The sequence below is a fragment of the Humulus lupulus genome, chromosome 5, assembly GCF_963169125.1.
Source record: "Humulus lupulus chromosome 5, drHumLupu1.1, whole genome shotgun sequence".
Lineage (NCBI taxonomy): Eukaryota > Viridiplantae > Streptophyta > Magnoliopsida > Rosales > Cannabaceae > Humulus > Humulus lupulus.
In genome coordinates this window covers 237,944,798-237,965,182 of record NC_084797.1, presented here as the reverse complement: position 1 = coordinate 237,965,182, position 20,385 = coordinate 237,944,798, and the positions used below count along the sequence as shown (strand labels likewise).

The 20,385-nt window shown below is 31.9% G+C and overlaps 1 protein-coding gene across 1 annotated transcript; it reads right to left on the bottom strand.

Annotated features, from left to right (window-relative positions):
* Positions 1 to 14,399: 14,399 nt before the first annotated feature.
* LOC133778482 (probable polygalacturonase) lies at positions 14,400 to 20,050 on the bottom strand. The gene is made up of 6 exons (XM_062218428.1): positions 19,905 to 20,050; positions 19,462 to 19,797; positions 17,929 to 18,049; positions 17,675 to 17,843; positions 17,479 to 17,549; positions 14,400 to 15,254 (listed from the first exon to the last, which is right to left on the bottom strand). The coding sequence occupies exons 1-6, from the start codon at positions 19,938 to 19,940 to the stop codon at positions 14,569 to 14,571; spliced, it is 1,419 nt and encodes a 472-aa protein (XP_062074412.1). The 5' UTR covers positions 19,941 to 20,050; the 3' UTR covers positions 14,400 to 14,568.
* Between the last annotated feature and the right edge of the window lie 335 nt (positions 20,051 to 20,385).

The following is a 20,385-nucleotide window of genomic DNA, read 5'->3' as shown; positions in this document are numbered from 1 at the left end:
CTTTTAGTGACGCATTTCGTGAAAAGCGTCGGGGAAAGTACTTATAGTGGCGCATTTCGTGAAAAACACTTTCAGCAGCGTATTTCGTGACATTTGCCAGCAAAAGCGCCTAAAAATTTTATAAACTCGATGTGCAATCATCGCCGATCTTATCCTGAGGTAGTAGTTTTTGACAACCTTGGCTAATTATAGGATATTTTAGATCTAATCAATAGTTTGATTACGTCCGGGATGTTCCAAGATACACAATTTTACTAATAAAGATTGTTCAAGTTGACTGTTGATAGTTAAAGTTCTGCTATCGACGTGAATCATAGTCGATCTCACCCTGGAGTAGTAGTGTTTTACAACCTTGGCTAATTATGGAATATTTCAGACCTAATTAATGGTCTAATTATGGCTGATGTGACTCAAGATTAACAATTACATTAATTAAACAAATTACATTAATAGACTTTTAGTGGCGCATTTTGCGAAATGCACCTGGAAAAGTACTTTTAGCAGCGCATTTTGCGAAATGCGCCGGCAAAAGTTGAGCGGGAAAATTCCCGCCTTGCCCATTTCAAAACCCATGTGGGAAAGACTTTTTTCGGCGCGTTTCACCTAATGCGCCGACAAAAGTTCACGTTTTAATTACGATAGTTGGGTTGAATTTTGCTCATATCATCTGACAACTCCTTGGATATCACATATTAATAAAGTAGACTCTAGGCCGCGAGTGTAACGTCCCAAATTTCCTAATAAGGTTTAGGGCATTGATTTGTAACGTCCCAAATTTCCTAATAAGGCTTAGGGCCTTGATTAGGGGGTCATGATGGAAAATTATGGAATTATGTGATATATATGTGCATCATTATGTGATTATGTGAGTTATATTACAATATGACTTGATATGCATGTTTTTGTGTATTAAATATGCATGTGGGCTCATTTATGATTAATTGGGTAATTTTCGTAATTTGGCCCATTACGGGTATATTTGACATATATGTGGTATGTGTGTAGTTATACATTATTATGTGGATATGTTTAGGTTACCCTGCACGAGACGATCCTAGGGAGCAAGCTAATGGGAAAGTCACAACAGGACCCATACTTAACTCGGAGTGAGTCAAGGGGTATATTGGGTATTTAGCACATTACTGGGATATTGGGTAAGGAGAATGATTATTTGATGATATATTGGGAGTTAGTGAGACTAGGAGAGAATTCTGGGAATTTTGACTATTTTACCCCCGGGGCGTTTTTGGGACCCCGAGCATTAGGACTTACTTGAAGTTACTTAAGCTTGAAGTAACTTGTCAGAATTAAAAAGAACGTTTAGAACATTCTCTTTCTCTATCTCCCGTTCCCTTTTTGACGTCGTTCACATTTTCGAAGGAAATTCGAGTTTTAGGACTCAGATTCAAGCAAGGTTAGAGTCATAACGATTCTAGGGAAGATTATAAGCTTATTAGCCGGAGGATTTAGCTGGGAAACGACTCAATCAGAGGTAATCCAAGCTTTGATTGGATTTTATGTTTTGATGTATTTTTGAATTTTTTGAAGCTTAGGTTTTGATGGTTTTGGGCCATTGTGATGTTTGGAAACTTTGTTTTTCAGGATTTGGAGATGTTTGGATAGGTTTTTGGAAGGTTTTTAAATGGGAACAACGGAGAAAATGGCTGGGTTCGAGGTTGGGCCGCGATCCTGTTCTTGGGCGTCGCGACCAAGGCTTGATGAAGGTGGAGGCGGTTCTGACTAAGGAGCATGTCGCGGCCGTTAGGGACATGCCGAGGCCCGTGTTATGAAATTCAGACAGGGGAGTTTGATCTGGGGAGCATGTCGTGACCCTTAAGGGCAAGTTGTGGCATTGTTGATCCCAAAAGAGAGTGTTTTAATATTTAAACTCGCAAGTGCACGAATCGTTTCAGAATATAATGTTCATGTAAGTACGAGGTCGAACCCATGGGAGTTGACTAACATCAAAAGAAACTATTTCAAACAAAGCAATAATATTCTAACCTAGTTCCAAATATTTGATGAGATTTTGTTTTAGAAAAATAAAAAGACAAGTAATAAAAATATTAATGATAAAATAGAAAAATAGTTTTCAAATAAGATAAGTAAAATAAGATTATTAAGATATTAGAATCCACAAAATGCAAGTTCAATAATATTTATAAGTATATTGATTCCCAAGTTTTGATATAGTTGAAATAAATCACACTATATATTTTTTTCAAAATATATTTTCTATTCAAGCACAAGTTACTCTTTAAAAAATGTAGGATTTTTCTTCACTTATATAAGATATAATTTCTAAGCATTAGTTGTGTTACAACCTAATGAAACTACAAAAAATCAAAGAGATTATGTTTAGGCAAAATATGATACTTATGCTCTAAGAATTAGATGTGAACAATTTAATGAAAAACATTTAATCAAAGAATATCATATTTTTGCATAATGAAGAACTAAGTGTAATATGCTTTAACACTCAATATTAGATGAAAAATGCATATCATTGATAGAAAAATCCATAAACAATGTTACACAAATGGGAAATCAACATACAATAAAAAATACTATCTAGTTTCATTTTGCTTCATCATCATCTTAATAACCTTTGAAAAATATTAGAAGCTCATAACTATATAAAAATTACAAAATAACATACTTGACATGCTCTTCAAAATATGAAAATGGTAGATAGAAAATAGTGAAAAGAAGAGAGAAATATGGAGTGTAGAAGAGGTTGAAAAAAATGAAGAAGAAGAGCTTCCCAAATAGTCTTACAAGACTCTATTTATAGGCAAAATGTGGAGATTAAATTAATCAAATTAAAATAAATAAATTGATTAATTTAATTGTATTGGGAAGTGGTAGGATAAATAGAGTAAGTGTAAGAGTATTGGAAAGATAAAATGTTTGGTTGGGTAAAAGATTAGTGAAAAGCTAGGGTAAAAAAAATGAATTAGGAATGTTTATTTAGGTGAGAAAAATATGGAAAAGTGAGTTGATATTTTAGTGAAAAGAAAAAAGTGGACATTGGGAACAAATATGGTTTTTGGCATTTTTTTGTGGCTATGTTGGCATTTGGGGACAGCTGAGACAGTGTTGGGCCGTGAGTTATGTGGTGGAGAGCTATATTGGCAGGTGAGAGGCTCTCGGATTGGGCCAGAGGATCGGGCTTGGGGCAGCTGCATTCGTGATGGGCCTGGTTGGTGGCAGGCGGCCCAGAAATTGGTGATGAGAGCAGCTGGATGGAGCTGGGTCCGGGCCGTGGGCCTGGCAGGAGATGAGGCAGCTTGCCTTCGGCTGGGAGCATGATTGATGCAGGGAATTTCTGAGGGAAAAGTTGAGAACGGGTCTAATTTCCACAATTGCTGAATGTGACTTGGGATAATTGTTTGGGGTAAGCTGCTGGAAGCTTAGGTGGGAAGGCAAGGCATGCACTGAGTGCTGGAGAGGCCGTACGACTGGCAAGTGCAGGAGCAGGTGGGAGCTGGGCTTGGGCCGTGGGCCTGGGCATATGTTGACAAATACCACTTTTCATGCTATTTTCTTTCAAATTTGCCACTCTTTCTTTTCCTTCTTTTCTTTTCAAAGCCAAAAAAATACAACTTACTCCCTACAAAATAAGTAAATAATAAATTAGAATCAAATATTTTCAATTATAAAATAACTCAAATTAAGTCCAAGAAAATACTAATTGAAATTTAATTTACTTTGGGAATTAAGTTCAATAAAGTCACATTTTTTTTTAACTTAAAATCTATCAACACAAATTTCAAATAATTAAACTACAACATATTATAATAAAATATCTATAAAACATATAAAAATCTAGAAAACAACAATAAGATTAATAAATTAAAAATTACATAAAAACTTAATAAGTTAATTAAAAACTCAAGAACTAAGCAACAATTAGCATATAAAAAGTGGTAAAATAACTCTATTTTGTAGAGTTATCAGGCATTCTTGGGCAGCTTTAGCCAAAAGTGGGTTTTAGTCATGGAAACTTAAACTTATGGGCTCAGGATCGATCCTACTACCCGGTTTGGTAGGATTCGATGTCTCGAAGGCTAGGACTCGGTCTGAAAGTCTTTATTTACTCGTTTTTAATGGAATTCTATATTATGGTTGTGACTAAGTGATTGCTACGGGTTCAGAATCAGGGGTAACCTGTGCTTGGACCAAATGTAAGAAAATTGCACCCAGTATGTGATGCATGTGAATATGGTATGGCCTGACTATTGAATATGGAATTGATCAGAGATTGAGTCTTTGTAAATGTTTATAATCATAATTATGCCTGTTATTATTGATGAAGCATGTCGAGTGCTCTATATTTGGATATCTGTTGTATTGTGAATGCTGGAATACATTGTTTATCGGAGCTACGCACTGACTTATTATTCACAAACGACAATGGTGTTTAGTGCTGGTCGTGAAGCTCTGACTTATCAGTCATGATCGGCTATAGTACTGAGCGCTGGTCATATGGAATTGACTTATGAGTCAAGAGCGGCAATAGCACATTGAACGCTGGTCGATATGATTAGATCTAATAAACAAGAGCATTATATGATCGTCTGACCTATTGGTCGAAGAAAACTAAAACGCTTGGCTAGTCTAAGGCTAGTTACTAAGAGTTAGGGCTAAAAGGCTCAGGTGACTGGAACGTCACATGGCTTAGGGCACAGGACCCCAGAGTGACTTAATATTCATCTATTCAGGGCGCAAGACCCCATAGTGACTTAATAGTTATCTATTCAGGGTGCATGACCCCAGATTGACGTGACTTAATAGTCATCTATTCAGGGCGCAGGACCCCAGATTGACTTAATAGTCATCTACTCAGGTGTTAGGGCTAGTTTTGATATGTTTTTATGGCATGTTTTAAGATGCAATTTTAGTCTTTTATTTGGTTTTGTGCGATATTATGCTGGTGCTTATTGTGCTTTCAGGATTAGGTGTGGTTATTAAGGAAATATCTTGAAATTGGAGGAAAAGTGCTTAATTCTTGAAGAAACGGTGTTAAACAGGCTAAGGAATGGAAACTAGGCGAAACCGGGGGTCAAATTGATGATTTGGTGAAAAGTTGGAATTAGAGTCGCAACTCTATGGTGTAGAGCCGCAGCCCTAAGAGTTTCAGAGAAGAGAAAAAAAATCTGTCAGCATTAGAGCTGCAGCTCTATCAGATAGAGCTGAGGCTCTATTAAAATCTGAATTAGAGCTGCGGCTCTATCAAGTAGAGTTGCGGTGCTACAAGAACCAGAGACGAATTTCGAATGGCAAAGTGGACTAGAGCTGCGGCTCTATCAAGTGGAGCTGCGGCGCCAGTTCATACGGAAGTCGAAGTTAGGGCATTTTTCAAGGGCAATTTTGTCCTTTCGCACATAATTAATTAGGGATTATAAAAGCTCTCTTAATGACGTTTTTAGAGAGAGATTAACCCTAGGGACGGCTGGAGGCACAATGTGGAGGATTGCAAGTGGAATAAAAGAATTCATCATAGTTTTCATCTTTTCTACTTGGAGTTTTCTGTATTTTTGGATGCTTTTTATTTCTTCTATGGTTATTATGAATTTTGTCATGAACTAAACTCTTTTTCTAGGGTGTTAATGGATTCTCCTGAATCTTTATTTTAAATTAATGCAAGTTTTATGATTTCAATTTTATCTTGTGATTTATTCAATTTGAATTTAATGCTTGTGAATGATTGATCACCATTGACATGAAATATATGATTTTGATTCGAAATCTGAGAAGTGAGAATTGAATATGCTGGAATTGAATAAACATAGATTTCATATTAGGACGAGAGTACCTGTGTGGTCTGTGTAATTTTAGGGTTGTTAATCTTAATGCCTATCTTATGTTTATTTATCACATAGATGTAGAAAATTTGCATAAGATTGAGACTTATATATCCTAGTACGAATATAAGTTATTATTGTTGACCTGCTATCACAAGATTAAAATTGAATAGTAAGATTTGTGTTAATAAGAATTAAAGAGGATGGTTGATGAAATTGATTGCCCTAGTTTTTAATCCATTGAATTTTCTTAACGTTGTTTATTTTCAGTTCTTGAAGTTAATTTCAGATTTTTGTTTTATAATTTTAGTTAATTCTTGTGACTCAATTATCGTTAGCCAAATAGACATAGGAATTAAGTTTTGGTACTTAATATACAGTCCTCGTGGGAACGATCTCATTTACTCTTTATTACTTGTTACGATTACGTGCACTTGCGTATTGATTTTACACAACATCAGGGCGCAGGACCCCATAATCATTTATTTGTACTTGCATGCGTGCATGAATAAGGTTATTACTGCTAGACATGCTTATTATGATTTAATGACATGTTATTAACTGCTTATGAGCATGTTTAAGTTTTCTTGCTGAGCTTCGGCTCACGGGTGCTATGTGGTGCAGGTAAAGGTAAAAGAAAGATGGACCATCCTTGAGTTGGAAAGCTTAGGTGACGATGTGTACATATGCGGCTGCTCGACCACCACAGTCGAGAGTTTAAAGAGGAACTAGGGTTAAACCCTATTTTTCCGCTTAGGTCTGCTGGTTGTAAATATTTAATTGTAATTACCCTTTTAAATGTATTTTGGGATCCCAATGTGTAAACATTTTAGTGAAACGTTTGTATCCTTGACTAAAAATTTTAATCCTAAATCGTTAATCACATTTAGTTACACGATTATGGCCAAATGACTCGTTTAACAAGTTTAGCACTATTTAAAATACACAGTGCAACAGACCCTGGGTAGTAGGGCGTTACAACGAGCCTAACCTTTCTCTCTGGGTTGTCCTCACCCGAAGCGTAGCAGCTTCTCTCACCAGTTGTAAGAGCTCGACAAATGAGCTACTCAGAAAATTTTAGGCCGCGACAAGACAAAATGTTCGATATCTGTCATGTGGTACGGACAGTACTCTTGTACAATTCCGCTTCGAAGAACTTGCCTTTGAGAGTGGGGATAAAAGAGAGAGGAGGGGCATTTGAGGGGTTCTGGCTCGATGAGCTTGCCATGAACTCGAAGGAAAGATGACCCAGGGGATAAGCTACGGTAACCTTATGTTGTGGATTTAAAGGGATTGGATGGATCTCAGAATCAAGATCTGGATATATGGAAAATCGTAGTTTCCTTCGCTTTCTTTCTTCAACCTCGATGATTTGACGTCGAAAGTGTGCTTGGATGTCTTCACGATTGAGGCACTCCTCGTGCTCCCGGATCAGCCGTTGATTTCGAGTGAATGGAGATTCAACTCGAGGAGAAGGTGGGTGATAAGGGATTGCAAGCTCGGGCCCCCACCGATTCTCTGAAGATTGCCACATATAACAAGAAAGAAAAAGGTGAGGACCCATAACTTGGAAAGAATAGGGATAAGAAAAGTTTTGAAGACTTGAGCTCGAAAATTCGAGACAAAAGAATTAAAGAAGGTAAATAAAAATTAGAAAAGCTCGACAATTCGAGATTGAAGACTCAAAGTAAGCAAGGCAACTCGGATGACCTAACTGAGATGATACAAGTTTAGGGCACCGAGAATGATCCCACACGTGAAGTAGGATGTTAATTCTAAAAAAATCCTGATTTTCAAGGGAAAGTGTGTAGTTACCCAAATAGGGATTGTCATTGAAAAGTGTGCACATAAACCCTATTTCTTGTTCTATACAATACCTTCATGATGGACCCAAAACGGGTATGTTTAAAAATTTATAAATCGCAAGCGCACAAATCGTTCATATAGAATAGTGATCGTGTAAGCAAGGATGTCGAACCCAAATGAGTTGTCTAAAATCGAAAAGAGAAAACTATTTTAAATCAAAAGTAATAAATTCTAACCTAGCTCCAAAGATTGATGAGTTTTAATATTATGAACATAAAATAAAAAATTGAAAAATAAAACTATTTAAGAGAATAAAAATAAAGCAATAATGATTTGAAAATAAGTGCTTAAAGAAAAGATTATTAAGATACTAGAATCCACAAAATGTAAGTTTAATAATATTTATTAGTATATTGACTCCCAAGTTTTAGTGATAGTTAAAATAATTTAAACTATCATTTTCTAAATAGATTTATAATTTTAAGCACAAATTACTTCTAAAAAGATAGGATTTTTCTTCACTTTTCAAAATTATAATTTCAAAGCATTTAGTGTAAATCAATCTAATGAAATAACAAATAAATCAATGAACATTATTTATAAGGCAAAACATAATATTTTTGTTCTAAGCATGGATGTGTACAATTTAATGACACATCTTACACAAAGAATATTATGTTTATGCACTAATGAAGAACAAAGTGTAAATATGTTCTAACAATCTAAAATACAAGATATTTAAGATGAAATAAATATATGAAGAAGAAAAATCCATAAACTTGTTGCATTACAAGGGAAATCAATATACAACATAAATATTACCTAGTTACAAGTTGCTTCATCATGATCTTAATAATCTTATAAAAAAGATTAGAAGCGCATAACTAGAGTAGAAATTACAAAATAAATGACATACATACTTGCAAAATGCTCTTGAAAAACCCAAATGGAAGAGAGAATGGTAGAGAGAAAATGGGAGAAAAAAGATGGTAATCAAAAATTAAGCACCCTAAAATGGTCTTGAAAGTCCATATTTATAGCCAAAGTGAGAATATTAAAATAATCAATTTAAATTAATTAAATTGATTAGATTAATTAAATAAAATAAATATGGTATGTAGAGGTAAATTATAGGGTGTAATGATGATGTTGTGGTAAAAAATGTATAGAAAAATGGGTAAAAAGTTGGCATTTTAGACATAGGGGACATTGTGAGCTCAAGATAATTATATGTGGCTAGACAGGCGGTTGCCGTGCAATTGGGCAGAGGGAGAAAACAGGTGGAGCTGGCTGAACAATGCTGGGCCGAATGGATTGGGCCTTGAGATGTTGAAGGTTCGGTTGGCATTTGGGGCCTGCTGGGCGTTGCTTCGGCTGGGCATTGTTCAGCTGAATGGTGAGAGAGCAAAGGACAGGTGGCGGCTGGATGGAGGCTTTGGTGATGCTGCTTTGCTGCTCGGTTTGGAGAAAAGCTTCAGCTGGGAGGTTTGAGGCATAGGGTGTGATGCTGAATGGGTGACATCTGGCGTTGGTGGAGAAGGAATGGGTGGCATGTGATGAGTACACGGTTGGGTGCTGGGGGCTGAATTGGTGGGCTTGAAGGGACGGGCCCAGATTGGGCCTGAGAAAAATGCCAATTTTCTTATTACTTTCTTTCAAAACTACCATCTTTCCTTTGATTTCCTTGCTTTTCAAGAGCCACAAATGAAATAATTTTCCTACAAAATAAATTATAAACTAAATTAAAATTAAATATTTTCATTAATAAAATATATCATATAACTCCCATGCAAACATTAATTAAAATTAATTTACATAACTTTTAATTTCAATAAAATCATATTTTTAACATTCAAACTAACAATACTAATTTTAAATAATTAAACTACAACATATTATAATAAAATATCTATAAAAACATATAAAAATCTAGAAAACTACAATAAGACTAATAAATTAAAAATTACATAAAAACTTAATAAGTTAATTAAAAACTCAAGAACTAAGCAACAATTAGCATGTAAAAAATGGTAAAATAACTTTATTTTGTAAAGTTATCACCTCACATAACATTTTCAAATTCCAAGAGGAAAAAATACCATTTATCCTACAAATGTACCTAAAAACTCCTTTTTGCCATTTTTATACTAGTATAATGGATCAAAATACCCTCTATTCAATAAATTTCCAAGAATCAGTCTAAAGAAAAAGAGAGTTTTTTCTTTAAACCACAATACAAAAAATACTGGAAGACTTACACGTTGGAAGCTGATGATGAAGTCGAAGGGTAGTCTGGTAGTACTGGTGCAAAGAAATCCTTGGAAACTCGTTTTCGAAGGGAGATCGAGTGGGAAATTGGGGAATTTTTGAAATCTCCTCTCTTTTCTTCTCAGACAACATGCACATTTTGGGATGTTTAGAATGAAAGTGATGAATGAGGAAGGAGAGGGAGTTTATATACACTCCTAAATGATGATTCCTGAGTGAATTTGGGCCGTTAAAATAAGATTGAGAGTAATCCAAGGGATCTCAGTTAGTTTCAAAAACTGGAGGCAAGAAAAGGAGTTGAAAAGACCTGTGTAGAAATAGAGTACTTGAATACTCTCATTATGCAATCCCATAATGACACGTGTCCACACTCGAGTGTGGTAGGTGAGCGCGTTTCCCAAAAGTAGAGTTCAAAAGTTTCTTTTTCATAGGATTCAAACCAACACTTTGGGGGGGGGGGGGGGGGGGGGGAGGGGTAAAACGTTCCACCCAAATTTTGAGAATAACTAAATAACCACGAAATGTAGGTTCGTAAAGTGTAAACTCGAAGTTAACAAGTATTGGCATTATACTTGCAAAAATAAACACGAAGTTTCAGTGCCACGTCATCAACACTCGAGCATGAGTTGCAGACTTGAAGGCAGAAGTCTCCTCCAAAAGAGGATGAGTTCGAAAAACTAGTCAAGTAAAGTGGTGGCGACAATTGGAACAGTGGGCTCGAAATTACGTGACCTCGAAAGCGTGTTGAAGTAGTGTTGAAGCTCAAAGATGCGTTACACATACACATGGAAAAAATGTTAGGAAATCCCTATTTGTTTGGGATTAGGTTAACTGTGTATTGAATCCTATTAGAGAATATGTTTTTATACTCAATGGAAATATGGAAAACCAAAATACAACTCTATGGAAAAATACAATAGACAAGATAATATTGATTAAAGAAATATTACAACTCAATTGCTCAAAATACAAGTAAATAGAAAGATGTAGAAGAAGAAGATTACAAACTCAAAACAATAATAATACAAGTAAATAAGATCAAAAGAATGAAAATAAAACCAATAAAAAAGGACAAACTCTCACACAACCAAAGTGTAGAGTAGTGGGGATCACCAACTTGAACAAGGTTCAAAACCTTTGTCCAAAAACTTATTTCCCCCTATTCTCTAAGCACTAAGAGATCTCTCAAGGAAATAGCTCTCTGGAATTATCAAGCCTCTATGGTATATTTTCCAGCTAAGTGCTTTGTGGATGGAAAATGGTGTGTCTTACAAGTGAGCATTAGGATCCTATTTATAGAGTTTGAGATACCCCTTTGAATTTCAAATTCCACCAACCCCCATGGCTGTTACCAATGTTTAATTGGATATTTATGGAATTAAAATGAAGATTTGGAAGTTATTTGGGATGTTAGAACCGTTCAATTTGGAAAAAAAATGAAAAATCATATAGGTTGTTAGCCTCACTGGCCGCGGCCATTGGCTTCTGTCCCCCAGGCCGGGGCCACAGGCCATTTTCAGCACAAAAAAATCATTTTTCCAAAACGCCCAAATTCCTTTCCCACATGATTTTGTAACCTCCAAACACCTATTGGGAGTTAAAGACATGTCTCCAATAGCCATATTTCATTATTTCTTTGTGAAATTCAATCTCAAATGTGTAACATATAATATACACATTATTGGGTAATATTTGTGAGTTACACATTTGTAACCGATTTTGTAACTCCAAAATATGTCACATTTGGGCACACACATGTGTCTAATTTTTGTGACTCTCAATAATATGTTACAAGGTGTGACAAATCACATTTGTGTGACAAATATTTGTCACATTATTTAATCTAACATTATATTATATAAAATAATATAACAAATCCATATATTTATGGGATATTTATTTAAATAATGCATTTAAGTTGTATTATTATTATTCAAATATTCATTTGAATTTAGATTTGAATATATGTTGTAACTTCCCTAAATTTGTGGGAATATATTCGTGTAACCAGGTCTATAAATAGTATGGATCTGGTCATTTGTACCCACGCACAATTTTGTAATGAAAAACGCTCTGTGAGTATTGCTCTTTCTTGAAGCTTTAACAAAAACTTTAATAAAAGTGACTTGTGGATGTAGGTAGATTTTAACTGATGAACCACGTAATTTTTTTTTTTCTTTTCTTCCTATTTGATTGTTTAATTGCTCTACATAATTTAAGTTGACGAAAAACGACGTCAACAATAGGAGCATCACTTTTGCCCTTACCGTAGGAGTGTTTTCTATTTTCAACACTACTTGGAGAAATTATATCCTAAGTTTTTTTTTTTGCACGATGACATACATTATAGTTATAACATGCTTCCCGCCAATTTTTGAAAAATTTCGAATAATTTACGGTGTTGAAATTAGAGTTTAAACAGTCAGTTGCACGCGTGCCAGATTTTTTTTATACGAGTGAAAAACAGACTATTTGAACTCTGATTTCGACACTGTAAATTGTTTAGAATTTTCTGAAAATTAGCGAGATGCCTACCATAACTATCATGTATGCTGTTATACAAAAAAAAAAAAATTATAATTTTTTAAAGTACCAAAAAATAGAAAACGTGAGACAAAAGTAATACCATACCTAAAAAACTCTCGATATACATATATGGAAAGTCCCTTGCATATTTTTTTTTTATATTATTTTGTAATTATATTTTATTGTATATATAGTAATTGTAGTTTCTTTGTATTTATTGTATATACATAAAAAAATAAAAAAAAACCCTAAAAAATGTGCGTTGGTTTTAGCGGCGGTTTTCTCCATATTATCACATCTAAATAAACTTTCACTTTAATTAACACGATTGTTCTTATTTGTTGCTTACATATTAAATATCACAACAATGAATTTTGCTCTAAGATATGATGAGCAAACGTGTCCTCCGACATTTGATATTTGATAAGTACCAAATACAACGATAACGGTGCTATTTGGTAACTATTAAAAAAATAATTTTTTATTTAATTAATTAAAAATTTGACCATTAAACATAAAATATTATTTAGTAACTTTATTTTTATTTATTATTTTTTTAAATTTTAAACAAAATTTATTAAATTTTGAAAATAGAAAATTTTCACTTACAAATTTTTTTAAAATTGTTTTTAACTTTTAGTTTTTTTTTTCTTCTTTTCTTCAAATCAGCACCTCATTTTATATTACTAAACAAAACATAAAAATAAAAGTTATCAAACGCATTTATTATTTTTTATTTTTAAAAACAAAAAACAAGAATAGTTATCAAACATATTTTTATTTTTTAAAAATAAAAATAATATTTCCATTTTTGTGTTTAAAAAATTCAAAAACAAAAATTTTACCAAAGACAACTAATATATTTTAAGTTTTAAATTTTGATTTTTCTTATACTAAATTTTACCATTTTTTTCAGTTAAACCTAAAGCACATAATCTAGTTATAATCTGAATTAGGCTTGGATACAATAGTGCTCACAGTTCACACAGGTTCGGCCTTGTATATAGGCGGATTATGTATGTGATTAATGCCTCCACACAAAGGGTCCCAAAATTTACGTATGAGAAGGTTCGCAAAATTTTAAAAAATAGAAGAAATAACAAATTTTGTATTGGGTTCACACATTCTTTGTGTCCACAATTTAGAAAGATATTAATTAATGATGGATAAGTTTTCATGTTTAGTCACTGTGTCATTTTGTTGTATACAAGATAAGGATTTAGGAGATTGAAGTGGACATTTGATTAGATTTCAAAATGCAGTTATATTTAATTTATCATAATGTATTACATTTAAATGGAGAGATAATTAGATGTACTGTATTTGGCTTGTCGGCATAATTTTCATGCCCTCAAATATTATGTAGAATTAAATGAGCACTAAAACACTAGTCAATGTGTCACTTGTTGATACTTGCTACACATAAGACTAGTTAATTTAGTTTGAAGGCATCCCACATGGGAGATGGGGCCTTACAATAATTTTTTTTAATAACTAATTCAGTTTTCTTATACTAAACAATTTAATTAATAATGTCATAAGAACACCTTCTCATGCTAATTGGTACAATTACTATCACTAATGAGTTAATTAGATAAATTTTTTATTTTCTTAAATCATAAGTTTTAAAGACGAGAGCAACAACACAAACGATGTATTTATGTATTTTTTGATTTTGCTCCAAAACTTGACCAAACCATCCAATAAAGCAAGTAACCAATTATAATATACCAACCAACTCAGCTCGTGATGTAACCTTTTCTTGAAATTCAAATTATTTTTTAAATTATAAACAATCTTAAATAAAAAATTTGAATGTAGATATTAGGAGTCCATTAATTCCTAACCATTTCCCCATTATGATAACATTATTTAAATAAATGCAAGTGTAGGATTTCCAATTATGGAAGTTGAAGATAATATAAAATAGACCTTTGATCGTTGGGAGACATACTCAAAAGAAACTCCACCATTTTCTTACTCAAAAGAACAAAAACAAAAAGGGCATCACCTCTATATTTCGTTGAAGATAAAAGCATTAAAAATGAATCATGTGATGCACACATAGACATGGGTATAAAGATGAACCCATATATTGTTTTATTATGATTAAATAAAAACATTATTTCATTTCACAAAACACACTAAACAATAACTAGCCTTAGACATAGCACTTCTTGAGTACAACCTTCTCAATAGGCAAGACATCATTAGGGAAATAACAAGTCGTCTTCTGCTGGTCACTCAAGAGCCCACAAGCCTTAGGAACCACACCACTCGAAACGCCACTAACATCCAAGCAATTCCACTGAACTTTCTCAGCAATGGCAGACAGTGAAACCGTGACATTAGAGAAGCACATTCCAGTAAAAGGGTGCCCAGAAATCCCATCCAACTGGGCAGTCATTCTCACACTCTGAGCAACAATGTCACGGTAGTTGATGTTATGAACCAAAGGAAAAGCCTTGTGGTCGTAGCCATGGTCAGCGTGGGTGCTGTAATCACCAGTCATCAGCAGCACATGTCTCATATATTTCATGTTCATTCTTCTGAAATAGATGTCTTTTACGAACCCACCTCGGCCGACGGTGGTCTTGATCCGAACGCCGGACTTGGTGTTGGTGGTGACGATGTCTTCGACCCTAACGTCTTCGATTCCGCCGGACATTTCACTGCCCAAGGTGATCACTGCTTGTTGTGGAGATGAGCAAGTGAGGCGCCTGATTATGACCTGTTTGGTCGGCATTCCGAAGGCTATGCCGTACTGGTCCCAACCGCTCTTTAATGACACACAATCGTCCCCGGACACTATAAAGCAGTCTTCGATTTTGATGTTTGTGCATGAGTCTGTACAATAATAATACCACGTATATTTGTATATAAATATATTTGTACAATTTACATATGTATAATTAAGTTCACATCAAAATCAAATCACATCTATCTATCTATATATATTAAAGTATATATACTGTATATACATGTGTGGCTCACATGGGTCTGATTGGTCTATTAACACAACTACGTGTATTAATTATTTCAAAATATAATAAATATTCCCCTAGCTTTGGGATAATCTTCTGGTTGGTCCAATATAAAGTTTGATTTTGAAAAAACACCACCCATGTGGTCAACAATCTACTCACATATGATAGGTTACAAGTGAATGAATATTTGTGGAAAATTATTTTTCTTTCTTTTTTATCAACAGAAGAGATGAGTTTAATGTGTTAACATTTTATTTTATATTACTATGTTCTAAATTTTGTATGTGACTTGTGAATATGATACTACTTGTCCTTAGTGTCCTATAAATATATTATAGAGTTTATACTTTTTGGACCATGTGTTTTGTCCAATTATTTTTTTGAATAATGTGTTTTGACAATTGATTTTTTGGACCTGTGTTTTGTAAAATGATTCATATAGAATACTAAACTCGATATTGGTCAAAATTTTATAAGCTAAAATTACAAATAATTCACCAAACTAACAATCTAAAACAAAAACAAATCATTTAGCCTAACAACTGTGTTGTTATATTCAATTTATCCATCATCAAAATTGGATTTAGGAATCAATTTGTTCAATTTTACAAAACACAGGATCCAAATTGAAATTTATCAAAACACAAAATTCAAACAAGTAATGGGATAAAACACAAGTTACAAAAATGTATAAACACTATATTATATATATCAAGATCCACAGCTCAACCTTAGGCAAACAACACATTCATGATTAAGCCAACTTTAGGCTTGTTTAGTTTGGTGGAATAAAATTAGAATGAATTAGAAGAATAAGGATAGCAATACAAATAATATTATATTTTTTTTAATGCGAAGGGAATAATATTATGTTGTTTGTTAAATATTAGAGATAGAATGGAATTAGTTTGTATTGAAAAAAATATAACTAAAATAAAAGAAATTAGAAGAGTGGTAATTTTATTTTAAATTTTAATTTACTGAGCACTCATAATAGGTTAGGTAAAATAGCTAATTAGCTAATATAACTAAGAAAAAATCTAAAAAAAAGTCCAAAAACACTCATGCATCATATGAGCTAAACACATGAGTTATTTTACCTTATGATAGTTTCGTAGGTAAATTTTTCTATGTTTTAGTGCTACTTCAAATGATTTTTTAAATTTTTTGTTCTTTTTTCTTTGTCCCTTTTTCTTATTTTAATTAATAAAAAGTATTAAATATATAATATTTAAATAATGTAAAATAAAATATAAAAAATTTGATGTATGATATAATATAAAAATATGATATAAATTAAATAAAATAAGATTTTTTGAAAAATATAAGAAAAAAACTATAACGTAAATGCTCTAAAAAAAGAATGGAAAGATCTTTCTAACATTGGATGTGTGAAATCAGATTTTCAATGAATAATAAATTTGTAATCACTTGGGTTGGGTTCGAACACCAAGTTGTATAATTAAAAAATAAAAAAGATAATTTGTTATTCTATTAGAGTTATGATTCTCTTGTTTAATTGACAAATGTTGAAATGGCGTGCAGAGGTAGGAATTGTCATTTCATTTAAGAGCTTTTCCATCAATCCAAAAAAGTACAACAACTTTCACTAAACTTCAAAACGAATATATATATTTTTTATTAAATTACAACAATCAATTTAAAATTATAATACAATATCTTTTTTAAAAAATAAAATGAAAGTTGATAATAACATGGGGAATAATTGTTTGAGTATACATAATGAATTTAAAATCAATAGTTTCACATTTAAAAATATTATTAAACAAAATACAATTTTACAAGGCTGCTATTTTTTTTAAAATATTTTAAATTGAGCCGCCCTAGGTATGCATCACCATAGGAAAAGGCCCACAATAATAAATGATCACCATATATTTCTGTAACATGTTCTAGCTATATGGATAGATATTTAGATATATATAGTAGCAACTGTGTTGATGTGACTGTGTTAATTATTTTATTTTATTTTATTTTTATCAAAAAATGAGTTTATTATAATAGAAAGTAAAAACAACTACTTATTCTTATTTTTAGTTCAGAAAATATAAGAGAATGTTAACCTGGATCGATTCCATCTGTATTTGGAGAGTTTATTGGAGCAATGATCCTAAGGCCTTGAATAATAATGTTACTGCATCATATACATAGTTATATATATATACATATATTCAAAATTAAAAACATGAAGAAAAAAAAAGATTATAAATTTTAATTTTAATAATAATAAAAATAAAAATAAATAGGAAAAATGAGAACCTGGAATAAACAGGATGAATGTTCCAAGAAGGAGAATTGAGCAAATTCAGACGAGAAATCTGAACATTTGTAGAGTAGACGAGTTCGATCAGACACGGCCGAGTGTACCTGAGACTTTTTGACTTCTTCCACCATATATCACCTTGACCATTAATCGTCCCCATGTCCCCTGATTTAATCATAATAATAATAATTACAAACCATAATTGATTAATTAATGACTTATACATATCTGAATTAATTAAATAATATACCGGTGATTATGACGTCATTAAGATTGGTTCCATAAATAAGACTTCTGAATCGTCCGATTTCTCCGTTTTTACCTTTACCATATGATGGTAATTGTTTAATTATTGGCCAGTCATTTTCATTCTGCATAATAATAACAACAATATTAATAATTAATAATTAATAATTAGAGATTAACAAAAAATTAAAAATTATGAGGTTTTCATGCAACTTGTTCATTACAATCACATTCATATCACTAAATTATCGCCTGGAATTTTGCAAAAAAAAAAGTTTTTTTTAATAAGTTTCTTTTGGATTTTTTTTCATAATGGATGGAGACATAAATATTTTAATAAAATTTACTTTTAAATATGACTAGTCCACCAATAATAGTATCACACTATTCACTTTTCCTTGAAAAAAAAACTACTTACTTATTAAAAAAATAAAATAGTTAAAATTTAAATATTTCATTTATTTTTTAAACCTCATTTAGATTGGTTTGTTTTTTTTTACTTTAATTTTTTCATAAAAAGATTAAAGATTAGAGCACAAGTAAATAAATAAATGAATAAAGTTTAAAATTGAGCCTGGAATTGGGTTTTTGGATGTACAATGATATATTTATCTGTAGTATTTTATTTTATTTTTTACTTTTTTTAAACACTTCTAATTCTAACTCCACTATAAAACAATTAAAGTAACAATGCTCATCAATTTGAAGGATATAATAATATGTTTGAAATAGAAATTAATAAACTGTTTTCTGTTTTAAAAAAATTAGAACAAATAAATGTGTTTAGCATTTTTCTCTTGAAATACATTTTTCTAAAAGTAAAATTAATATATATGAAAGCACAAAAAATGTTTCAGTAAATGTAGCATAAATATTAAAAAAAATGAAATTATTTTAAAGGCATAGAATTAACCTAAAATTGAAATGGAGGGAACACCACAACGTGACTCCACCGTGGCATTAACTATATTTAATACACTATATTACATTATTTGTATTTATTGTTATTTTAGTTTTAAGATAATTAAATTTATCTATAATCATTATTCTCATTATGAGATTATTGTTCTTGTCATAAGTCAAGATAAAGTAGCTGTATTTTCAACAACTTCATATCTTTTTCCTTTTTTTTTTTAAATAAAAAAATGAACTTGAATTTTCTCACTATCAATGTACAAAAACAATAAGCAATCATTCTAAAAATATGCCCCGTTTTTCAACCAAAAACAAAAATAGTATTAACCAGTTCAAACTCATATTTTAATATTAATTAAAAATCAAATAAAAAATAAAAAAAAGACTCCATTATTAATTTAATATATGCTAAGACAAAAAAAAAATTAAAATTAAAGAAGACATGACATATGCTTTTAAGATATGGTAGATCAATCAATCAAGACAAATCACATATGAGAAAATTTATTGTTGTGTCTTAAAAGAAAGAATATGATATGGGTTTATCTTAAATATTAAGTTTTGTATTGACTAATAAGCATTTATTAAAAGCAAAAATAAATAAATAAATAAAATATGAAACCTGAGAAGCTAGAAGAACAGCGTCCTTGTGGAGATACAGAGTGAAATGGCTGATGAGACTGAAACTTCCGGTGAGCCATTTTCCCGGTGGAACAAAGAGAAGAGACCCTCCACTCGACGAGAAACGACTCAGACTATTCATGGCGGCCTGAAACGCCTTCGTATTTGATGTTCTTCCATCTCCAACTCCTCCAAAATCAGTCAACGATGCACTGTGGGATCTGCAACTCATTGCCATGTACTCGAAGCTCCCTATCTTGCCCTGTTGCCCTTCGACTCCATTATTTGTGGTCAACAGAGCTAGAACTATGGCCACCACTATCGACATTTTGGACAACTGCAAATTAAAAAATGAAAAATGATTAAATGGGTTTTTGATGAGATATTTGTTCAAGTGTAGAAGAAGAAGAAGAAAATAGTGAAAGAAAAATGGGTTTTGGTTACCTGAGTTGTTGAGAGAATTCTGTTTCCAAACCACATTGTGAAGAAGAGAAGAGAGCTTTGCTCTTTTGTTTTTTGGTTTTAGTGAAAGAGTTTTCACTCTTAGACCATATATATAGGCTCTTGTCTTAAATTTTATTATTATTATTATTATTATTATTATTTGTTTTAGATATGTACTTGATTATGTGTGGTTTGGATTTACATAACTTATTAGATAATATTTTCTATATTCAATTTGTTTTTTTAAATGGTTCTGTATATCATTTTAATAGCATTTCTTCTATTTATATAGATTACACGGCAATTCTAAAATATCATTTGGAGTTACCTTTTATAGTTTTTCTAAACATTATTAATTTGAAAATAAAATTTCTTTTTTAAGTTGTAAATCAATTAAAATCTATACATGTTAATATAGTTCTACACCCATTCTTCCATCAATTATGATATATTAATATATATTGGGAAGTTAATATGATGC

What these genes read in the sequence shown, in the direction of transcription:
- LOC133778482 (XM_062218428.1), bottom strand. Translation starts at nt 19,940, where the DNA reads ATGTGGTTTGGAAACAGAATTCTCTCAACAACTCAG. An exon ending in CTGTTCTTCTAGCTTCTCAG is followed by an intron (nt 18,050 to 19,461) that starts GTTTCATATTTT and finishes ATTATTATGCAG; the next exon opens with AATGAAAATGACTGGCCAAT. An exon ending in ATTCATCCTGTTTATTCCAG is followed by an intron (nt 17,550 to 17,674) that starts GTTCTCATTTTT and finishes TATATGATGCAG; the next exon opens with TAACATTATTATTCAAGGCC.